Below are 22,206 nucleotides of genomic sequence, written 5' to 3'. Positions count from 1 at the left end.
AACTGCGCCCTTGCTGAAAACTGCAAGCAGGTAAGTCGAACTGCTTGACTCACAAACTATGTCTTCTCCAATCCCTTCGACCTGCTCTTATAACCTCTCGTTGGAGTCTCAATGGCCATGATTACATTTCAACTGATGGCTAAGATCAATTTGACTTCATCAACACAACCCTCTAGAGAAAAATTGAACTTCCTTAATTAATTCCCTTTAATTAACCACTTTTCCTAGGTTAGACTTAGGAAACATTTTAATTATGGCTAATTAAGTTAATTAAGGTGTTTCCATCATATAGATTGCCTCATTCTTCCATGTTATCATGGGTATAGAGGGCATAAATGACTGGTTATTATTACCCAAAGAGATGGCCAAAGGTCCATCAAGCACTGTCCTTTGACAAGCTCAACTTGACCTCCAAGCTAAGCCAAATTTGGGGCTATGAGGAAGACTAAAGTTTCTCAACGTTGATACCAATATACCACTCTGACTTAGGCACACATGACTCTTTTATTCTCTACTTCCAACAATTCCTCACCCTTGGATGCTAGGTGAGCTTCCATCTGAACTCTTATTTCTTCACCTATCCCCAAGGGGAACAATCAAAGACCATTGTGGCTCACTCCCCCAGGATCTGTTAGTCTATGCCATTCTCCACAAGACATTCTTAGGCAAATTCTTCAGGTGGACATTTTTGTTCCTAACTTCAAGGATGATAGCTACTAACTCTTATTTTTACTAACAATCTATTCCTCTACTGTAAGATTGTATTTATAGTTGGCTTCCTACAAACAGCTTTTCTTCTTGTTCTTCTAGCTCTAGGTTTCTTTTGTATCCTTGGGAGATGCCTTTCAACAAGTTGTACTTTCCAGTCATAACGACATATTTTAGTCATCAATAGACATTAACATACTTTTATTTCAATTATCAAGCTGGATCGGTGGAACTTGGGTTTAAGCTAGGATGCTCTTCTTTCTTACCTGGAGGATCCCAAAAGTTACGAAGTCCAAACCTTTATATACTACTCTATTTTGTTGCCCATCCTGATATTCGCGTTCACCCACTACTCACTTCAGGGTGCCCTTCTCTCTTCTACTGCTGAAGCCTGATCTTGCCTTTTCTTCACTGCTCAAAGGTTCCCTCGACTTTTGCAGTGCTCTCACAAAATTATCTACCATCTCTTCCATCCAAAGTTTTATCATGTTGCAAGTGGAATAAGGTGTTGTTGCCACTTGCCAGTGAGACAATATTAGGTTAGAAGTGAGCTAGTTTAGGTTACATTTAGTTGGTTTTCTTTCAAATATATATATATATATATATATTCTCAAAGTTTCTTGCAATTTTGGGATTATTCAAGAAATGTCCCCAGGTGATTTTGAAGGCCTTTAGGGTTTCCAGTATGGCAAACCCCTCCTCTGGTTGATGGACATTGGAAACCATTTCCAAGTTGCATAGAGGCATATTTATATTTGAGCTTAACTTTAAGAACCATGTTAATGCTGATGCATGATTAGGCCCTTATTCAAGCAAAAATTATATGAGAACAGTAGCATCTTCAGCTTTCAAGAAAAGAGGAAAAATATAACACTTGAACTAGCAGAACATGTTTAAGTGTAAGACGTAGATCATGAAGAAGTTTCAACAGAAAGAGAAATGCAATCTATTACTCTACAGTAATCAATCTGTGACAATTACAATGCATCTACTGGCAATGAAAAGCCAAGTCATCGGCTATTCTGTAAAGATAGAAGTAACTCACGGACTGAAGCAAGCAGGTCCATAATGGACCACACACTCCGCATTTACATGAGCAGCCCCAACTTCATCAACACAACAGCTACTGTATGTAGTATCTGCCATAACATACAGTTGAACAGCCCCGTGACTTACTCGCCTTTCCTTTCCTGTGGGCTGACTTTCTGAATTTCTTCCCAGAGATTGAAGCTCATTCTTTAATGCAGTCACAATCTTAACGGACTCTTTTAGAAGCTCATCCGGGAACTGCAAGCAATGCAAATTTTTTTTAAGTTAGAAAAATGTATGACTGAGCTTGTCATGGAGATCATTCCAAATCAATCTAAGGCTGTGTACAAAACAGGATACCTAAATCCTTCATTTAGGTTAGCTTCAAATAACTCTAAGTTAGTAATTTCAAGAAGGAAAAAAAGGCCGCAAGGAGAAACTAATTATAGGATTATATATGCATGTTATTCCTGGTACATGAACCAAAAAATATCCAAATAAATCATTTTGCTACATAAAATCACGTGAACATAAAAGAGGTCCACATGCGGGTAAGTTCCAAATGTTTAAGAACAAAAATTTTGGAAGAGAACTTCAGAGAGTTTCAATTTAAATCAAAGCAAAGCATATTTCTGTAAGCTGCTGCAAATCACTTGCATCCTGCATTTCTGTGTGGGTAGAATCAGTGCAAGTGAAAAAGGTGAAAGAGTTGAAAAGTCCATTTTCAATCAAACACTAATAAGTTGCCTTAGACATTCAAAAGAGAGATTGATGTAAAGGTTACATGTAAGTAAACAATGTGATATTTCTAGCAGAGATGCTGTAATTTTCACCAGACATTTTTCCTGATTCTTGCATACCAAACCTATTTCATCCGTACTCTGGCTACTACCTTCTGGGGTAGTAGTTCTGTATGATTAAACTGTCTAACACTAAACCAAATTCTGTATGTACATATAGATCTCTGGCTGATAATATCCAAGATAACCCCACCCAGACTGAGGTATCACACACTGCCAGATACTTGAACACTAATGTTTTCCAATGGCAGATCAAGAAAGTGATTTTAAATATTGATTTTGAGTATCAATGGATATGCTTATGGTTCATATTATAATTATATGACCTGCTGAGTATATATTGATCAAACAATAAAATGAGCTGAACCTCTATATTGATGGATGGATACAGCTCTCATATAAACAATTGAGGAAAAAGTGACCAAATCATTGTTGAGAGATACTAAGATATAATCTAAATTGATTCTTACAGTATCGGTATCATAGATTGGAGTGCAACAATCTTTTGAGCATCCACCATTTTATTTGATGAGTTCGAATAATAAGCCTACTCAAAACAACCATCTTCAAGATTACTTAATTGTGCAAATTAGAATGTATTTGAATAGTCATAAATGTTGATGATTGTGGCATCAGACAGGTACTTCTGCATTGGCTAGGTGTCAAGCCTGCAAAAATCATCCGAAATATTCTTAGCATACTTGCTCAATTTATTAAGCAAGTTGCTTTTGTAATTTAGCCTAAGTCTAATTTAGGAACATAGTTTTAAAAACTGGAACCGGTGAACGGACCAGTCCACCTATCAAACCGGGTTTCAAACCGGGACTGGTCAGATCTCAATGAACCGGTCTTTAAAAAAATACATGAAATAATTAGTTTTTAATGAAAAAAACTGTTTTTAAGATTTGAAACCATGATTCCAAACCAATAGAGATAAGATATGCAAAGTTTGCTCATTTATATTATATACCAGGGAAAGGTGAATACATCAAATTGGCACTAAGTGCAATACATATCAGCGATAGAATACATAATCAATGAGGCTCTAAATGGCCTCTAGAGTCCATAAACAATGTTATAAGCTATGGGGTCACTAGCCTACTACAAGTCTGCATATCAATGATCAGCATGATCACTCCTCACCATGATCAAACTCATAACCACTACTAGACAAGGGATTATCAACATGAGCTACATAAATAATTTGGCTGAGTGTTTGAGGACTCCTAAAACTCCTCTGCAACCTTAGCAGTAGTGGTAGTAGTAGCGGCAGAAATAGACATCAAAACTACAAATCACTGATCAACATGATCACTCATGAAACTCACCATTGATTCAGCACTACTACAAATAGGATCATCAGCAAGAGATAAATAAACATCATCGCGCTCAAAGTCTTCAGACTTGGATTGCTCAACCTTATAATATGATAGAAATTGAAAAAGTTTAACATGCCTAACTAGTGATTTTGGTTTGAGTGAAGGATTCATCTCCTCAGCCTTATAATGTGGTAGAAAAAGCTTAGCATCCCTGGATCTGCACCAACCAAATTTCTTCCACTCGTGCGGCCTCTAGAACACTTGAAACTCTTGCACGTGCGGGCTGTAGGAGCTCCTGCACACTCACACATGCGGCATGTGCAGAGTCTACCTCACACTTCTGGCTGGAGCTATCTCTCCCTCACACGTGTGTCTTTCTGTAGAATTTCCTTGCCACTTGGCCTTCAGCACAAAACAAGTATGGTCTTAGCTTCACTTAGTCTACTCTGAATTTTTTCTGTGGGAACACTTCCTCTCTCTTCATCCGTGACTGTCACACTCTCTCGTGTCTTTTTGCTCTCCTTAGCCTTGTTTTGATAAATTTTTCATTGAGTGAGGAGATGAATCAACAAAGTTCAAAAATCAATGCCACCAACATCAAGGTTATTAAAGGGCTTCATGCGCTTGATCAAACACCAATCTCATACCGTCGAGCATGAAAGAATCAAATGGAAACATTGCAAACCCCCAAACCATGAAATCCTGAAAACCATTAAGTCTGCTGAATTTTGAGTGAACTCTAAAATTCTAGTTTCTCCATATGAAATCCAATGAGGTCGAAACCACTCTCAAACATCCTGAGTCATTTCATGGTAATGTTAAAAATTTAAGTAAAAGGAAATGTCACTTTTACTTTAAGAATTTAACATTACCATTGATTGTTAGTGTTGATAGGGTTCATATGTGTGAGGCAAATGAGAGGGGAGGCATGCTTTTCTTAGAGGGGTTGTTTTTTGAGGGAAACAACCTCAAATTTCCCTCAAAATGGCATCAAAACTCACAAAACTGCATTTTGTGGGGTCTGTAGCTGGCCTGGCAATAAACTGGCCGGTTTATGAAGGAACCAGCCAATTTATAGGAAAACCGGTCGATTCGTTCATAAACTGGCCAATTTATGGCCAGTTAGACCAAAAAACCAGTGCACCGCTCAGAAAATCAGGTTTTTCAACCGGTTTGATGGCTAGGGCTAATGAACAGGCCGATTTCACTAGTTTCCGGTACAGACCGGCCGGTTTTGAAAACTATGTTTAAGAAAAGCACATACTTTTTTATGTTGGCTATTGAGCTAAAGAAACTAAGGAAAAGTAAATTATTTACTCTAGTGAATTTGTTTTAATCTCAACCGTTGATCTCAAGTGGGTTAGCATTTAATCCTAGCCATCCATCACTTTGGAGATTACAGTTAGAGATTTAGCTCAATGAAAAATTTATCAAAACAAGGCTAAGGAGAGCAAAAAGACACGAGAGAGTGTGACAGTCACGGATGAAGAGAGAGGAAGTGTTCCCACAGAAAAAATTCAGAGTAGACTAAGTGAAGCTAAGACCATACTTGTTTTGTGCTGAAGGCCAAGTGGCAAGGAAATTCTACAGAAAGACACACGTGTGAGGGAGAGATAGCTCCAGCCAGAAGTGTGAGGTAGACTCTGCACATGCCGCATGTGTGAGTGTGCAGGAGCTCCTACAGCCCGCACGTGCAAGAGTTTCAAGTGTTCTAGAGGCCGCACGAGTGGAAGAAATTTGGTTGGTGCAGATCCAGGGCTTTTAGAGAACTGATTTGTCTGAGTTCTATTGCTGTAAAAAAATTGTATTTTCTCTGTGGACCATTTTCCTAATAAGGGAACCCTCATTATTTAGATAATAAAAGTGAAGAGTAATTAGAGAGTTATTGTTGTGTGAAATATTTCCTCTGTGTGTGCTTCCACTATTTTCTGTTAAATTTTAGTGTCTTGTATTCAGTAATTGCAGAAATATTTTCTAGGTATAAAAAATTGTTTAGAATTAAAATCAGATTTAGAACTAAGAAATTAACAATAAATGTTAAAGATTAGCTGATGTTGAGCTCATTTTACACCTATTAAAGTCAAAAGGGAGAAGTAGTTCTCCATCAGTTTCTTTACCAATCAAGGACCCAAAAGTACTTGACGCAGATTCATCTCAAGCCAATGAAGCAGGTTTCATGTGGACACTACAAAAGGACTCAAGGGAACGCGACGTCAGTACTCAAGTGCTTTACCCTCACAATAACCAAGGACAAAGTCACATAAATACTATGCAAGCAGCTCCAACACTCAATCACGAACTAAATCAATGACTTGACATGAAAGAGAACCAAAGAGTGAAATACAAAAGCAAAAGAACCAGATGTGGGAGGGCCATTGTTACCCCTCTTGTCAATAGGGGTACATACATTTTTTCAATGCAGCATTCATCAACATTGTAAGCCCAAGGTCACAAGTCAAAGCCATGTCAAAACCATGTGAGGCCCTGTGTTAGGTATCCTAGACCTATCTCGTCTTTGAGTTTGTAATATGTATCCACTTATTTGGTCAGACCATGCCCTATGCCTTGAAAGTTCCACCTAAGTCACTCTTGTCCCTAATCAGATTGGAGGGCTTTAGGTGGACTCTCCTGAGGACTCGTGGCTTTATAGGAACCTAAATCTGTCAGGGTGATCACTAGTGTATGGGCCAGTCCAACCTAAGTCAAGGTGCACCTATGTCATACCACATGGTTAGATTCTACTGAGTCTGTATGTGACCTTGGCCTTGGTGCAGTATTCCACATGACAGCTCTTACAACATAACAGTCTCATATGACAACTTTCATGTTTCTCATCTTGATCGGAGTAGAGAAGTAAGGGTTTTGCTTGCCTAGGTGCTAAGGCTAGCAGAAGAACCCACAAGACAGCCACTTTAGCAGAATATTAATTATTTAACTATTTCCTAAAGTTAGACTAAGGGAAAATTAAAAATTCCTAAGTTAACTTATAATTTAATCTTAGCCCTTGATCACAAATTAATCTTAGCCATTGAGAGGAAGATTAGGGTTGACATCAAAATTATAAGAGATAGAATGAGTTGGTGGCATGTTAGTTGAGCACAAGTGGTGTGTCAAATCAGCGAGAGGAAGAGACAAGGGTTCAGCAATTCGCAGTGGTTCAGCGTCCAAGAGAGAGTCAGATCGAGTGAGGGCCAGATTGCCTTAGCTTAGACCTCAGTTCCACATCTCCGGTTTGCATGTGTACACAAGAGGAGAAGATTTGCGCTCGCACATGTGAGTAGACAGCCAGATCTCCACGGCCTTTTTTGGTAGATCGAGTGAGCAGTGATCATATCAATTTATCATGGAGGATCGATCTTGTTTTCCTGTGATAAAAGGGGAGGTTCCCTTGCTATAAAATTATGAAGAAAATTTCTTTTGCTGAAGAAAATAAAGACACACAAAGTCGCAAGTTTTCCCCGGAGTTGGGGTTTCCTGGATATATCTTGTGTTCTATGTGTTGATATGCTTGTCCTCTGATTTATTTTTTGTTGTGCATGTTAAGTTAGAAAAATCAATGTATTTGTGATTTAAGTTTCCATAACAAAATTATTTGTATTTTTGGTTTTTACACTTAGAAAATTGCGAATCAGTTTACTAGGTTTTAAGGAAAAAGGCAGTTCAAGATTCCCAATGCAAAATGGTCCAGGTGGTCAAAAAGTCAACTTGGTCTCAAAATGCAGTTTGAAGAAAGGAATCCATGCCTCATCATTTTTTTGCAATTAGAGATGGCAGTGGCTAGTTACAGCTTAGTCAAACTTCATCAATAGCTCAAAACAAGTTTCTAGATGACAGAATAGGGGCAACCTTGGGTTGTTTGTGACATGCATTATGTCAAAAGTGGTCTACCCAATGAGAGGAACAAAACCATGTTTCATGTAATGTCCCAAATGAAATAAATTTGGAACAAGCAAAGATTTTCTTCAAATTCTAACTCAAAATTTCTTCAGATAAAAATTCTATTCATAAAAAGAAGATTGCCATGTAAAATTAAACAAATAGAGCGTTGCAATCTCATAACACAATGAACAGGAAATTTATTATATTAGATAAACTAGGGTTTCCATGCACATACAACCCATATCGCTAAGATAAACTGGCCTCGGACAGATCTACAATAATGCCACAATCAGCCTCCAAAACAAACTGAAAAAGCAATAAACTGCAACCTGTGAGCCCTAAATGGATCCACCGGGAGAAGAGATGGGTACTCGCCCACTCTGACTGAATCACCCGAGCGTTTCCGTCATGGGGCTACTGCTGAAGTAGAGAACCGGGTTCTCAAACCTCTCCACAAGAAAATACTCAACTCCAAGATGTCTCCAAATGATCTTCTCCTCTTTTATAGATCTAATGGATAGATTTCCAAGCCTCTAGAAGCTTCCTATTTTATTATTTTATTATTATTCTAGAAGCTCCTCCATTAACTTTATCTTAAGTGACCCTTTTATTTTATTTTATTTTGCTTAAGTCACTTTTGGCACATTTCCTCTAATTAATTATTTTTCCTTAATTAAGTGACTAAGTAAAGTCATTTTTAATTAAGGAAAATGGTAAATCCCCCACCATACTTTCTTTGGCCACTGGAAGTCCCTTCTTAGCATCCCATCTTGTAGATCTTCTCATTCCAGTTCCAATGAGCTACTACACTAAGGTGTTCCATCAATTAATCTCTCCGGAATGCCACCTCGAGCATAATTAATTAAGTTAGGCCCCATAATAATGCTCATTTTTTAAAGTTGTAGAAATGTGACGGAATGAAAGGAAAATTGTGTGAGTGATGAAACATATCGAGCAAATGCCATCAAATCCCATAAAAACTCCTCAAAACTCCATCGGGACCCCTCATGACATAAACCTACTCCACTAACCTGGCCATCCCTTGCCCTAGGAATCCACACTGGCTATATTATGAAGAAGAACAAAAATGGGGAGATGATAGTCCTCCCACCCCAAGATTGCTTGCCCTCAAGCAATCCAAATCTGTGGACCAATCTGGTGGCCCAACGCAACTAAGACCCAATGCCCGAATCACATATGAACCATTGGGTGATGCTCTGCTCCTGTGTCATCCCACCATGAACGGACCCCTCAATGCCCGGATCCCAAACCAATCTCTGGTTGACCCTGTCATCAACAAATCCTCCTGGATCCCAATGCCACCAAGAACAAGTATCAAGGCTCCAGTTGTGCTATAACTCCACCCATGAATGTTGCTCCATCCACCGCGTACCAACTCATCACCTCTCTCCAATCCAACCTCGGGCATAGGTCGAGGTCACCCCACTTTGTTGATGCTGGGCTAGTGCTACTAAAGTACTGATGAACTGTCGGTCCACATCCCATTGCCCACTTAAACATATAGTAAGCCCCTCATCTAAGTGCCCTGTTGTATTGTGCCCCGAGCTAAGGTTGATACTCCATCAAAAGGATACCAACTCATGATCTCCCACCATAGTTTTCAAAACCGTTTTGAAAAACCAGTTACCGGTCTAACCGGCCGGTTAGCAAGGCCGCCGGTCTAAACCGGCCAAAAAACCTGGTTGGGAAGGTCATTTCGCCAATTTTTTGCCCTAACCGGTGAAAACCGGCCGGTTTAGGACGGAACCGGCCGGTTTGTATCAAACCGGCCGGTTCTGTCCTAAACCGGCCGGTTTTAGGCACGCCCACCATAACTTGCAAAAAGCGTATTTCTGATTGTGGTTTAGGGGTTTTGTGGGGAAACCAAGGGTGTTTTCCCTCCAAAAACACCCTCTCCAAGCCTATAAGAGGCCCCTCTCACTCTCATTTGTCTCACACAACTGATTTGGAGTGTTTGTGAGCTTGGAGAGTGTTGAGTTTTTGCTGAAGTAGTCATCCTGGAGTTGGAGTTGGAGCTATTTTGGAGATAGTGTGTAGTTGTCAGTGGAGTTGCCATCTTCAAGAGGAGGCTAAGGAAGCTAGTTTGCATTTCCAGGTAAGGATTTGCACTTGAAAATTCCTCATTTGACTGCTGTCCATGAATTAATTTTTTTTATGTGTTATAAACTTCTCACTTCTATGATCTACCATCCAGGTAGTCATCATGCCTCCAAAAGCCAGAGATACTGCATGGGCTCATTGTGATATGATTGATGGCAAAATGATCTGCAAATATTGCCAAAAATCCATTCAAGGAGGGGGTATTAACAGGTTCAAGCAACACTTGGCTGGGATAGGAGGCCATGTAAAGCCATGTGAAGCACCAAATGAAATAATAGGGCATATTAGGGCAGAATACCTTCAGAAGTTTGAGACTCAAGTCACTGAACCAATAGAGAAGTTTGTGACTGCAAAGTTTGGGAGTCGAGACTCAACCAACTGAGTTTGATCATGATGACTGAGACTCATGAGAAGTTTCAACTTCAAGTGATAATGTTGATCACTATTATAGTATTACTATTATCATATATGTAGAGTCTAGACTGGTGTCTTGTAGTAGGCCACTGGCCCCATAGTTTGTAGGCTTTGTTTTTGCACTCTAGAGGCCATTTAGAGCCTCATTGCTTATGTATTTTGTCGATGATATGTATTGCACTCGGTGCCATTTTGATATATTCACCTTTACATGGTATATAAATGAGCAATCTTTGCATATTTTGTCTCTATTGGCTTGGAATCATGGTTTTAAATCTTAAAAATAGTTTTTTCATTAAAAAATAATTATTTAATGTATTTTTCTAAAACCGGTTCGTTTAGACCAAGCCAGTCCCCGTTAGACCGGTTCCGGTCGGTAAACCGGTTCATTAGGTGGACCAGTCCGGTCACCAGTTCCGGTTTCAAAAACTATGCTCCCACCAATCTAAGTCATGGACTCTGGTGTAAGGAACAAGTCTACTATGTTGATGTTGGTCCATGCTAAACTCATGCTGCTCTACCTGGTTGGACAACAATATCCATCGAGAAAACCATGCCTCTCTCCCTACAATGGGTACAACCGTACAAGTGTCCAAACTGTGTTGCAAGCCCTGTTTATGTACTCCTGGAGAGGGTTACGGCCTGAAAATGCTACAGCTCAGTTGGTTGCCACTACATCTGTTTGCACCTCATCAATGGGTAGACCCAAATATGGATGCACTGCCACCTCCCTCGCCTGATAGGAAACTCCACACTCCTCCAGTCCACCAATCTCCTGCGAAACTGTCCTGTCATACTCCAACATCTCTTAAGGACAAGTGTCAGCAAATACTGTCACCCTGCCAGTTGTCTGTACATCTGTCTGCTCCTCATCAATGGCTGACCACAAGGGTGGCTGCCTCCACCATCATGGGTTCAATATGAACCTCCAATTGGCCTTCCCTAGAAGGCTCACCATGCATACTGTGCACATCATCCTCCTCAGCTGACTCATGATCCACCATATGCTGCTCATGCTGACTCACCACTGGTGAATCATCATCCTGAATGTCTCTCCTAGGACCCATTGACTACTCATCATATGAATTTGGTTTGTTGTCAACGACTCTACATGACTCATGCTCCTCGGAAGCATCCTCATATGAACCCATGGACTCGTCCAAAGAAGAATCCTCACCCTGATGGTTAGAAGGAATCTCAATTTGCTCTACCTTCGTCATCTCCTCAGTATCACTCAAGCATGAGTGGTTAGGTCCCCAAGGTTCCTTGCAGATGAAGCAAAGTCCCTTCCTTCTCAGTTGATTCCTACTGCATGATCCCCCAAACCTGAGTAGCTCCTCCCTGGTCAACTGTCTCCTGAACAGGCCAACGTTCTGGTCAACCAACCTTTTGGCTAGCTCATAAGCAGCAGGTGAGACTAGTTACTCTCTCTTCCAAACAGACAATAATTGAGACTGCAACTCCCGACAAATGGCATCATGACCTCTCATGCATGATGATAAGATGGACTGCATGTGTGCTATGATTGTGTCAAGATGATGTTTCCTAATGCTAAAGAAGCATTGGAACATCTGCAAGATCAAACCATCACACTCTAGATCAAACATGATTTCATAAGTCCTAGTCATGGCCATAACTCCTAAAATCTCAAGCTTCTTCCCAAAGGTAGAGCCTGCACTATTGTCCAAGTCTCGGAAAGTTTCTATCACCAGTATGAAAACTCTCCTCATAACATCATCATTGTAAGGAGCTATAGGGGCGGTTAGTCTCATGATGTTACTGAGACAAGATACAACTGGAAGTCTAACCCCTTCACAAGGTTCCTCCAAGAACTTGTGTTGTATGAGAGCAAGCATAGCTAGTTTTAGAGCCCAAATTAATTTATTCCCTTCTCATTGGCTCACTTTGGAAAGGAGGGCATCTAGTTCATCAAGTTTGAAGAGAAATTTCCATGTGACTATGTTTCAAATTTGCCCAAGAGCATAAATCTTGTGTCCTATTTCTTGCCACTCCTGCACATCTCTTGGCTGTTTTTTTCTGAAGAATGACATAGACCCCTCTTGAGAAAGGTTTGTTGTCTTGCTTTAGTGCATGGTGGTCCAAAGAACTAATTTTTGTGTTGTTCAATCTTCTTAATTTATTCATGAATATTGTGAGCCTCTCCATGGTTTAGTTTAATGAGGATTGTACATCTAGCTAACTTATACAAGACACTGCCTATGCAACCGAAGTTCACAATAATATGACCAATTGACTTAACACCCACAAACTCCAACAGCTCTGCACTGAAGATGCCTAGAAAGACATTGCTGGCTGACTGGATCTGCTGCTAGGACCCTCTCTGGTGCTCTGCAAATTCTAGGAAATTAATCCCAACCTCTCTACCTCATACCCAGAAATACCCACGAAGGAATTGGCCTTTGCTTGACTTCGGAAATTCGGCCCTATTTCCCCTCTATGGCTCAACTGCTGGGTAATTCGACCCACCTGTAATTTTTGTTGCAAATGATATCCAAAATGGTGGCAATGCTCCTCAAAATGTCCCCCAGGCCTTCACTCAAAATTTCAGCTCAATCCCCAACTCACTCCTCCACCTCCCGGAATGCTCCTACAAAAGACTGCGCAGCCCCTACGCTGTTGTAGCTTCCTCTCTCCCAGAAATTCGATCCTCCTGCTGGTAGTGCAAAAATGGCAAGGTGAAACTCCCTCCTTGGGCTGGCACTCGAAGTCCACCGAAGCAAGGGCTGAGATCTCCGCTCGGAGACACTCATGTGCTAAACAGCACTTGCAGACTTGGCTTCAACTCAAGCATGCTCTTGTCTTAGACAATTTTGTAAATGATAAATGAATGAGCAAAATGAGTGTCTCTTCCTCCCTTTGTCAAGTTGCCTCCAAAATTGCCCATGTGGGCCCACATCGTACTCCTCACACCAATTCTGCTCTAATGAAAGCATACTTCCCATGTGGGCCGAAATTCTCTTTTGGTGGCCCCCACGCTCCACCAAAGCCGCAATTTTTCCTCTAGCTCTAATGTTTGAGTGCCTCTTAAGCCAAAAGTCAAATGTGGGTCCTCTAAGCCCACTTTTCCTAAGTGCATCCGTCCAATAAACCAAAATGAGCAAAATTGATATTTACTTAGCAAAATACTAAGTAGGAATATCACACATAATGTTCTCTTTGTGCTATGCTCTTCAACTAAGGCTTGTGCCATCCTAGTGTAGATTCTAACCACTATAGATGTTTTGAAAGAAGTTGGTATTATTTTTCTTCCTTGGGTCTAATCAAGGTGATTTTTTACATATCTATCTATGTCAGCTTTGAACATAATGGATAAACAGTGGATATTTATCTTGGTAAATGGGTCTAATTATATTTGGCCCAATCGGATTACGAAGAAACCTATATGCAATTTCTTTCATAAGGAGGGTTATGTCTCCAATTCTCACGCGGTTTGTCTTAAGAAAATTGAAGAACATGCAAGAGTAACAGTGTTAAAATTGGCAACTAGGGCCAAACTCCATGTGGGTCATCTTATTTATGGCAGCTGATATTTTTCTTGGACTCCTCTAAAGATCATCCAATTCCGATAAGTATTCGTGGAGTTATGAATTTGTTTGTGTTATAAGACAATTCGTCAAGGTTGGCCAGCAACCAAATAACCCCCACATGTGCTAAATGTTTTAGTATAAAAGGAGATGACTTGAGAATCATTTCAAACACACTTCACTCTTGATTTCTCTCCACTCACTTTGGGTTTTAGTGGAAGAGAAATCTAGGAGAGGAAGCCCTAAACGCAGGAGGGAAAGAGATTGATCTACACTGCCCTAATGGAGATCAAACCGTAGTTATGGAAGGGACCTATACGCTGACCTAAAGAAGATGTCCTTACCATTAACGCAGTCATGGAAGGAGTTTTAACGCCGCTATGAAGGAGGGTTACATGATGCCCTAGCCGCAGTCCTAAAAGGATACCTAGCCGCAGTTAAGGAGGGTTACACGATGCCCTAGCCGTAGGTCCATGATGCCCTAGCCACAGGCCACTTCAAGTTGATGGATGGAGGGCCAAGGTTCTAGGGCCGAGCGGGAAAGCTCCTAGGTTGAGTAAAGGAGGAACATAATGCTATATGGAGAGGCCTAAACGCAGGCCTAATGTTGTTGTCCTAGAATACCCTAGACGCAGTCATTCACAGCCATATGCTATTCTAAATGAGGTATGTTCATACTTGCAGGGAGGCCGAGTTTGGAAACAAGAATTACAGATTGTTTGAGGGCAACAAAAGGTAAGGTAAGACTGTTTCAGAAGGCTATTAGTGTGCAGCAGAGGTCTGCGGTAGGCCACAGGGCTAGCCACTCCAAAAAAGGCCAACATGGAAGTGTTAGGGGCTGCCATATGCTCAGAGCAGCAGCATGAGGAAGCAGCCATCTACCTTGACTAGGTCGCAGTTCATTAAGGTTGTTCAAGGTATGTTTTGGGGCATGATTGTTGGGTTGTTGTAGGTTATAATGGGACAGCAGCAAGCATGGTGCTGCAAACACAAATGGGATAGCAAGCAATCATAGTTGCAGCAATGACATGTGGCAGCAAAAGAACAGTGGGACAGCAAGCATGGTAAGTGGTACAGAAGGACATGGTGCTTGTTGGAACTTGGTAGGACAGCAAGCTATGACATGGCACAGCAATGATAAACAGTGGGACAGCAGCAAACGCCATCATGGTGGAGCATGGTAGATGGGATAGCAAGGACATGGTGCTTGCATGGGACAGCAAGCAATGATGGTGCAGCAGTATGATGTGTGCAACATGATAATGAGGTCCAGCATAGTGATGATGGGTGCAGCAGGATGCAGCACAGTGAGGTGTAGCATGATGACGAGGTGCAGCACTATGATGGGTGATGCAGTCACCTAGGAGAATCAGTTGAAGCAGCATGTCTTCAACTGAGTTTAGCTACCTCATGTATCATCCTCTTAAAGATGATCTATGCTCTTATTTAAGATAAGTCAAAGTGTTGACTTCTATTGTAAATGTACTATCTCTCTCTCTCTGTGCTAAACTATTGAAGAACATATAAGAATAATTGATCAAGGGTTTCCCCACATTGGGGTTTGTCCCTGGCTAGCGCCACATCTTGTGTCTTCTTGTCTTGGCTTGTCTTTTGCGATCTATGTTTATGTTCTATTTGCAATTAACTTTAATGTTGATGTGATTGCTAATCTGGAAAAGATATTGAGCTAACTGTGAAAATTGAAATAAATTGCTCTAAGCACAGAGCATACCTAAAATTAACATGGTATCAGAGCTGAGGTGAAGACAAATCCCAAGCAAGTGTGAAAGAGAAATCACCGAAGACAGTTGGGAAAGGACAAAAGGATCAATGGATTCCTCATCCCTCTTCAAATTCACCCAGGGTGAAGTCGAAGCAGAGAACATTATCAGAATGGTGCAATGGAAGCTTCTAATGACCTACCTAAATATCACTTCAATGGGAAATCCAGGTCTAAGGGTGGAAGAAAGGCAGATTCCTTGTTTGTAATAAGTTCGGCCATTATGTGAAGGAGTGTCTGAATAGCAGGGACACAACACTTGATGAAGATAACAATCATTCCAGGGACATCTTCAATGATCAAAGGAATGACAGGTAATGCAGGCCATCAAGGAAATAGCCGACTCTTCAAACAAAGCAAGGAACCCCAGGTATGGAGAATCAAATGTTGTTTCTGATAAGATAAAGAAGCATTATCTTATATTGGCCCTCTCCTCCAGATTTTTTGGGAATTTGGCTTATTAATTGTAGTGCTTCAAGGCACTTCATCGGATAGAAGGGTGCTCTCTCTAATTTGGTAGAGATGGAAACAATCATGGGATTATAGTTAGAGTCAATGCCACCTATCCCGCAAAGGGTGTAGGGAATGTTACCCCTCAATTTGATGAGGATAACTCAATTCATTTAAAAGAATCTCTTTTGAGTACCTGAACGCAAGAAGAACCTGGTGTCCATTTCGGCAATGGAAGTCAAAGGTTTCAGGGTGGCATTCATCGATGGAAAGGTACATGTTTGAAAATAGAATTTTCAAAGATGTTTTTACTCATGGGTTCATGGTTGGCAATTTGTATCAAGTTGCAGGAAGTCCATTGGGGACCATGTCAGTTGACACATCTCATCTATAGCACCGGAGGTCTACTTTATGGGGCCCTACCTAATGTGAGTCAGATGGTGACAAGGATGCCTGAATTCAAAAAGAGCATGAAGGTACATGTTTGAGATGTACCGAAGGAAAATCTTACAAGGGGACCATTCCCCTCATGTAGCAAGTCCACAGGTTTGGAACAACCCGAGGGGTTTGAGATTCATGATTGAGAATCTCATGTATGCAGGTGGAAGAAAGCCCTCTATGGCTTGAAGCAAAACACCCCGGGCTTAGTATGAGAGGATTGATAGTTGTCTGATGAAGTTGAGATTCACTAGGAGTGAAGCCGATCCAAACCATTGCTTGAAGGTTGTGGATGATAGACCTCTCATACCGGCACCTTCTGAGGATGACCTCTTTCTGACGAGTGCAGACCCTCTCATTTGCAAAAGTAAGAGGGAGTTTGATTCCGGATTTGGAATGGTAAATTGCAAGCCCGTGACTACCTCGAGGATCTTAACTTTCAGAAGTTATGTGGTAGTAATGCCGAACCAGATTTGGGAAATGCCTTTGAGTTTCATAAACTCATTCGCATTGATGTTCTTGGTGAACTTTCGTCCGGACATATGTTTTGCAATTAGCATGATGGGCTCATATTTGGTTGAGCCTCACTAGATTGGTGCCAAGAATCTTGTAAGATATCTTCAGGGCACAATCTCTCATGGATTGAGATACATTGCCAAAAATGTGAAGCTGCATGCTTATTTGAATGTTGACTGGGTAGGCAGTGTGGAGGATCGCAAGAGCAATTCTGAGTGTTGGTTCTCTATGGGTTCTGCTATGATATCCTGGATGAGCAGGAAGCAGAAGACGGTTGCTTTGAGTACCGCTAAGACCAAATACATAGCTATGAGTATGACCTCGTTTGAAGCTGCCTGGTTGAGGAAGCTCTTCAATGAGTTGTTTGACACATGATGGATACCATCGTGATCTTCTGTGACAACCAAAGGGGGATTCAATTGTTGAGGAATCTTGTATTCTATGGTTGCTCCAGCATATAGACATCAGATACTACCTTATCTGGGATATGGTACATCGATGAGCAAGAAGGCTCCATCATATTGGGACAAATGTGCAAGTCACAGACATTCTGTCGAAGCCCCGAGGAAAGGTCAAATTTGTGACTTTCCAGAACGACTTTGGAGTCGTTGAAAGACCCTCTTATGAGGGTCCTGCATGATGCATGCATTGAGCTCTGGGAGCTCTGGGGGGGCTTGGGGTACTTCTTGGAACAACAAGTAACCATAATGCGACTCACCCTCCCCTAATGGTGCGCTACGTACAGGGTGAATGGTTCAGCCTTCCCCTATGATACCCCGTGGCGACTTATGGACAGGATGAGTGGTTCTCTTGTCGAGGCATCCTACCCATGCACTCTGGGACTCATGGGAAGTACCTCTCATCTGGCCAATGAGTAGGGAAATGGGGTTAGGGACCATAGTAGTACTATCGATGGACGCATCGTTGTATCTACCATACTCCCTATGCTAGGATGACCTCCATTGATCTGGGACCAATGAAACTGATATGGGAACAGAATGAGTGGTTTGAGACACTCTCTTGTGATATTGATCTGGGATCAATGAAACTGACTTCGGGTCAGTAAGAGTGACATAACTCACTCTCTTTTGGAACTAATCTGGGATCAGTAAGAGTGGTATGACACACTCTCTTCATATGGAACTGACTTCGGGTCAGTAGAGAATGGTATGAGACATTCTCGATCAATTCTTCTTCTTCATGGTTCAGCAGAGCAAAGTAGAGCAGAGAAGAGAAGTGCAGGGCACTGTTGGCAAAGATAGTACAGTCTGGCAGATGGATCAGCGGATGGAGTTCTCCCTAGTTGAGAGGGAGTGTTAAAATTGGTAACTAGGGCCAAACTCCATGTGGGTCATCTTATTTATAGCATCTGATATTTTTCTTGGGCTCCTCTCATCGAGAGGTGTAGGATTGATCTAAAGATCATCCGATTCCGATAAGTATTCATGGAGTTATGAATTTATTTGTGTTATAAGACAATTCATCAAGGTCGGCCAGCAACCAAATAACCCCCACATGTGCTCAACGTTTTAGTATAAAAGGAGATGACTTCAGAGTCATTTCAAATTCAAACACACTTCACCCTTGATTTCTCTCCACTCGCTTTGGGTTTTAGTGGAAGAGAAATCTAGGAGAGGAAGCCCTAAACGCTGGAGGGGAGGAGGTTGATCTACACTGCCCTAATGCCAAATGGAGATCAAACCACAGTTATGGAAGGAACCTATATACGCTGACCTAAAGAAGATGTCCTCACCCTTAACGCAGTCATGGAAGGAGTGTTAACGCAGCTATGAAGGAGGGTTACATGATGCCCTAGCCACAGTCCTAAAAGGATACCTAGCCGCAGTCAAGGAGGGTTACATGATGCCCTAGCCGCAGGCCACTTTAAGTTGATGGATGGAAGGCCAAGGTTCTAGGGCAGAGAGGACAAGCTCCTAGGCTGAGTAAAGGAGGAGCATAACGCTATATGGAGAGGCCTAAACGCAGGCCTAATGCTACTGTCCTAGAATACCCTAGACGCAGTCATTCACTGCCATAAGCTATTCTAAATGAGGTATGTTCATACTTGCAGGGAGGCCGAGTTTGGAAAGGAGAATTACGGATTGTTTGAGGGCAGCAAAAGGTAAGGTAAGACTGTTTCGGAAGGCTGTTAGTGTGCAGCAGAGGTCTGTTGTAGGCCACAGGCCTAGCCACTCCAAAACAGGCTAGCGTGGAAGTGTTAGGGGCTGCCATATGCTCAGAACAGCAGCATGAGGAGGCAGCCATCTACAATGACTAGGTCACAGTTCATTAAGGTTGTTCAAGGTATGTTTTGGGGCATGATTGTTGGGTTGTTGTAGGTTATAATGGGACAGCAAGCAATCATAGGAGCAACAATGATTGTTGGGTTGTTGTAGGTTATAATGGGACAGCAAGCAATCATAGGAGCAACAATGACATGTGGCAACAAAAGAACAGTGGGACAGCAGCATGGTGTTGCAAGGGACAGCAGCATGGTAAGTGGTACAGCAGGACATGGTGCTTGTTGGAGCTTGGTGGGACAGCAAGCTATGACATAGAACAGCAATGATAAACAGTGGGACAGCAGTAAATGCAATCATGGTGGAGCATGGTAGATGGGACAGCAAGGTCATGGTGCTTGCATGGGACAGAAAGCAATCATGGTGCTTGCATGGTGATGTGTGCAGCATGATAATGAGGTCCAGCATAGTGATGATGGGTGCAGCCATAGTTTTAAAACTCCGACTCCAACTCCGACTCGGCCGAGGATCGACTCCGACTCCGACTCCAAAACGGTAATGACTCGGCCGGCTCGATTTCAATGACTCGGTCGTTGTAAAAAATACATTAAATATTTATTTTTTTTATAAAAAAACATAATTTTAAAGATTTTCATTCATGTTTCCAAACACACAGCATTATAATATAGACGGAAGACAACATATGATCAAAGTAGGCTCATGAACCAATCCATTATATCAAAATGGTACCCAATGGCAATACATAGTCAACTGTCATACATGATCAAAGACTCAAAACAAAAAACACATAACCAAGACAACAAAAGTAAACTGTGACCAGACTCCAGTACTAGTACTACAGCTACTGGCTAGTAGCTACTGCCAGAGGAGCCAAGATCATGTCGATCAATCTCTGGATCATCATCAGAGTCGGACAGGGGGCCCCATGGCTCCTCCTCATCATCATCATCTCCAACTGCAGTTGTAGAAGTGGTACCACTAGCAGGCTGTGCAACTGCAGCAGATGCAAGTTGAGATAGAGTAGATATGCGGCTGCGCTTCTGTCGTGGCTGAGCAGAGGAAGCACCTACAACTGGAGTCCTTGCTGGCTGTGAGACTAAGGCTGGTGGATTGGGATCTGCATTCAACTGAACAGCATGTTCAAGTTCAACTGATGTCTTGATATCTAAATCAAGATCCTCATCAGGATCAAACTCTGCTGGACGACTCTCCACTACCCAATTTGATGTTGGATCAATGTCTTCCAACACAATGGGATCTGAATCAGGTCTTTTGTTCAGCAAATGGTTTCGTCTGAGCCGGAGGTTCTATTGGACATAAACTAGATCATTTAACCGTTTTTGGTCCAAATGGTTTCTCTTCTTTGTGTTACTTGGGAGCAGGAGCGAAAACGGGAGCGGGAGCGACATTTTCAGAAGCACCTGGTTTGGGAGCGAATCCCAGAGGAGTTCGACAACCAATGTCACTAACATCAAGGTACATAGAGGGATTGGTGCTCTTGATTAAATACGAGTTCCATACCCTAATACATGACAAAATTCAATGGAAACATTGCAATCCTCCAATCCTGAAATCCTGAAAAATTGATAAGTCTGCTGGATTTTGAATGAAATCTAAAATTCTACTTTCTCCATATGAAATCCAATGAGGTCGAAACCACTCTCAAACATCCTGAGTCATTTCATGGTAATGTTAAAAATTTAAGTAAAAGGATGAAAATGAAGATTAAGGAGAATGTCACTTTTACTTTAAGAATTTAACATTACCATGAAATTTAAATAGCATATCAATAGTAGAGAGCATTTGAGTGTGTTAAATAGGGTTTGGGAGGGGAAAATGGACCCCAAATAACATTTAACTAATTCATAAAACACATTGGAGTCCAAACCAATCAGCAAACACTTCAAAATTTCATTAAAAAAATGTCAAATCGTTGTTTTGATGGGGTTACAGGGCACTGGTTATGACTCGGCCGAGTCAATACAGAAACGGCCGAGTTGGCCGAGTCATGGCTAACACGGCCTACTGAACCGTTTCCTCCACCGAGTCACATTTATGGGCAATGAAACAGATCAACTCGGCCGTTTCCGTTTCGAATCGGCCGAATTTTAAAACTATGGGTGCAGCGCGATGCAGCACAGTGAGGTGCAGCACTATGATGGGTGATGGAGTCACCTAGGAGAATCAGTTGAAGCAGCATGTCTTCAAATGAGTTCAACTACCTCATGTATCATCCTCTTAGAGATGATCTATGCTCTTATTTAAGATAAGTCAAAGTGTTGACTTATGTTGTAAATGTATTATCTCTGTCTCTCTACTGAACTATTGAAGAGCATATAAGAAAAATTGATCAAGGGTTTCCCCACATTGGGGTTTGTCCCTGGCTAGCGCCACATCTTGTGTCCTCTTGTCTTGGCTTGTCTTCTGCGATCTATGTTTATGTTCTATCTGCAATTTACTTTAATGCGGATGTGATTGCTAATCTGGAAAAGATATTGAGCTAACTGTGAAAATTGAAATAAATTGCTCTAAGCACAGAACATACCTAAAATTAACAAACAGGTTGCAACAGGGATCTTCCTTACAATATTGCTCAAGCAGTTTACAGTGCACATGAGGTCATGAAGCTATTCACAATCCACTGGCATCGTTTCTTACAAAGGATTCTTCCATGGATGATTCTCAACCTATTGCAATGCACTTTCTTTATCATGGTTTGATGTACCTCCTCTTATAGATGCACATTCTACAAAGACTTTTTCTACATTGTTGTTGAACCCAAAGGACTATTGCTACAATGCACAATTGGTGGTGCTCCCATTAAGCCTTACCTATTCCAAGATATGATGATATCATTGCCAACATCACCACATTTGGAGATTTTCTTTATCTTTTGAGAACCGTTGTTCTTAATGAATGCTTAAGTTTATTGTAATGTGAGACTTG

The 22,206-nt window shown here is 41.4% G+C and overlaps 1 protein-coding gene across 2 annotated transcripts in view; it reads right to left on the bottom strand.

Moving 5' to 3' along the window:
* Positions 1 to 22,206, bottom strand: part of LOC149197567 (diphthamide synthesis DPH2 family protein) — a 299,511-nt gene that overhangs the window by 274,525 nt on the left and 2,780 nt on the right. Inside the window, exon 3 of one of the 2 annotated variants that reach the window (XM_089405897.1) lies at positions 1,754 to 1,995. In XM_089405897.1, the coding sequence (XP_089262023.1) occupies positions 1,754 to 1,995 (242 nt within the window). Of the gene's footprint in view, positions 1 to 1,753; positions 1,996 to 22,206 lie in introns of those variants that run through there. The other variant, XM_089405898.1, reaches the window with a different exon arrangement.

This window comes from Pinus tabuliformis, chromosome 2_2 (assembly GCF_031772625.1).
Source record: "Pinus tabuliformis cultivar Carrire ecotype Pingquan chromosome 2_2, CPIR1, whole genome shotgun sequence".
NCBI classification, from domain to species: Eukaryota; Viridiplantae; Streptophyta; class Pinopsida; order Pinales; family Pinaceae; genus Pinus; species Pinus tabuliformis.
The sequence above is the reverse complement of the archived record's forward strand: the minus strand, read 5'-3'. Positions and strand labels throughout refer to the sequence as shown.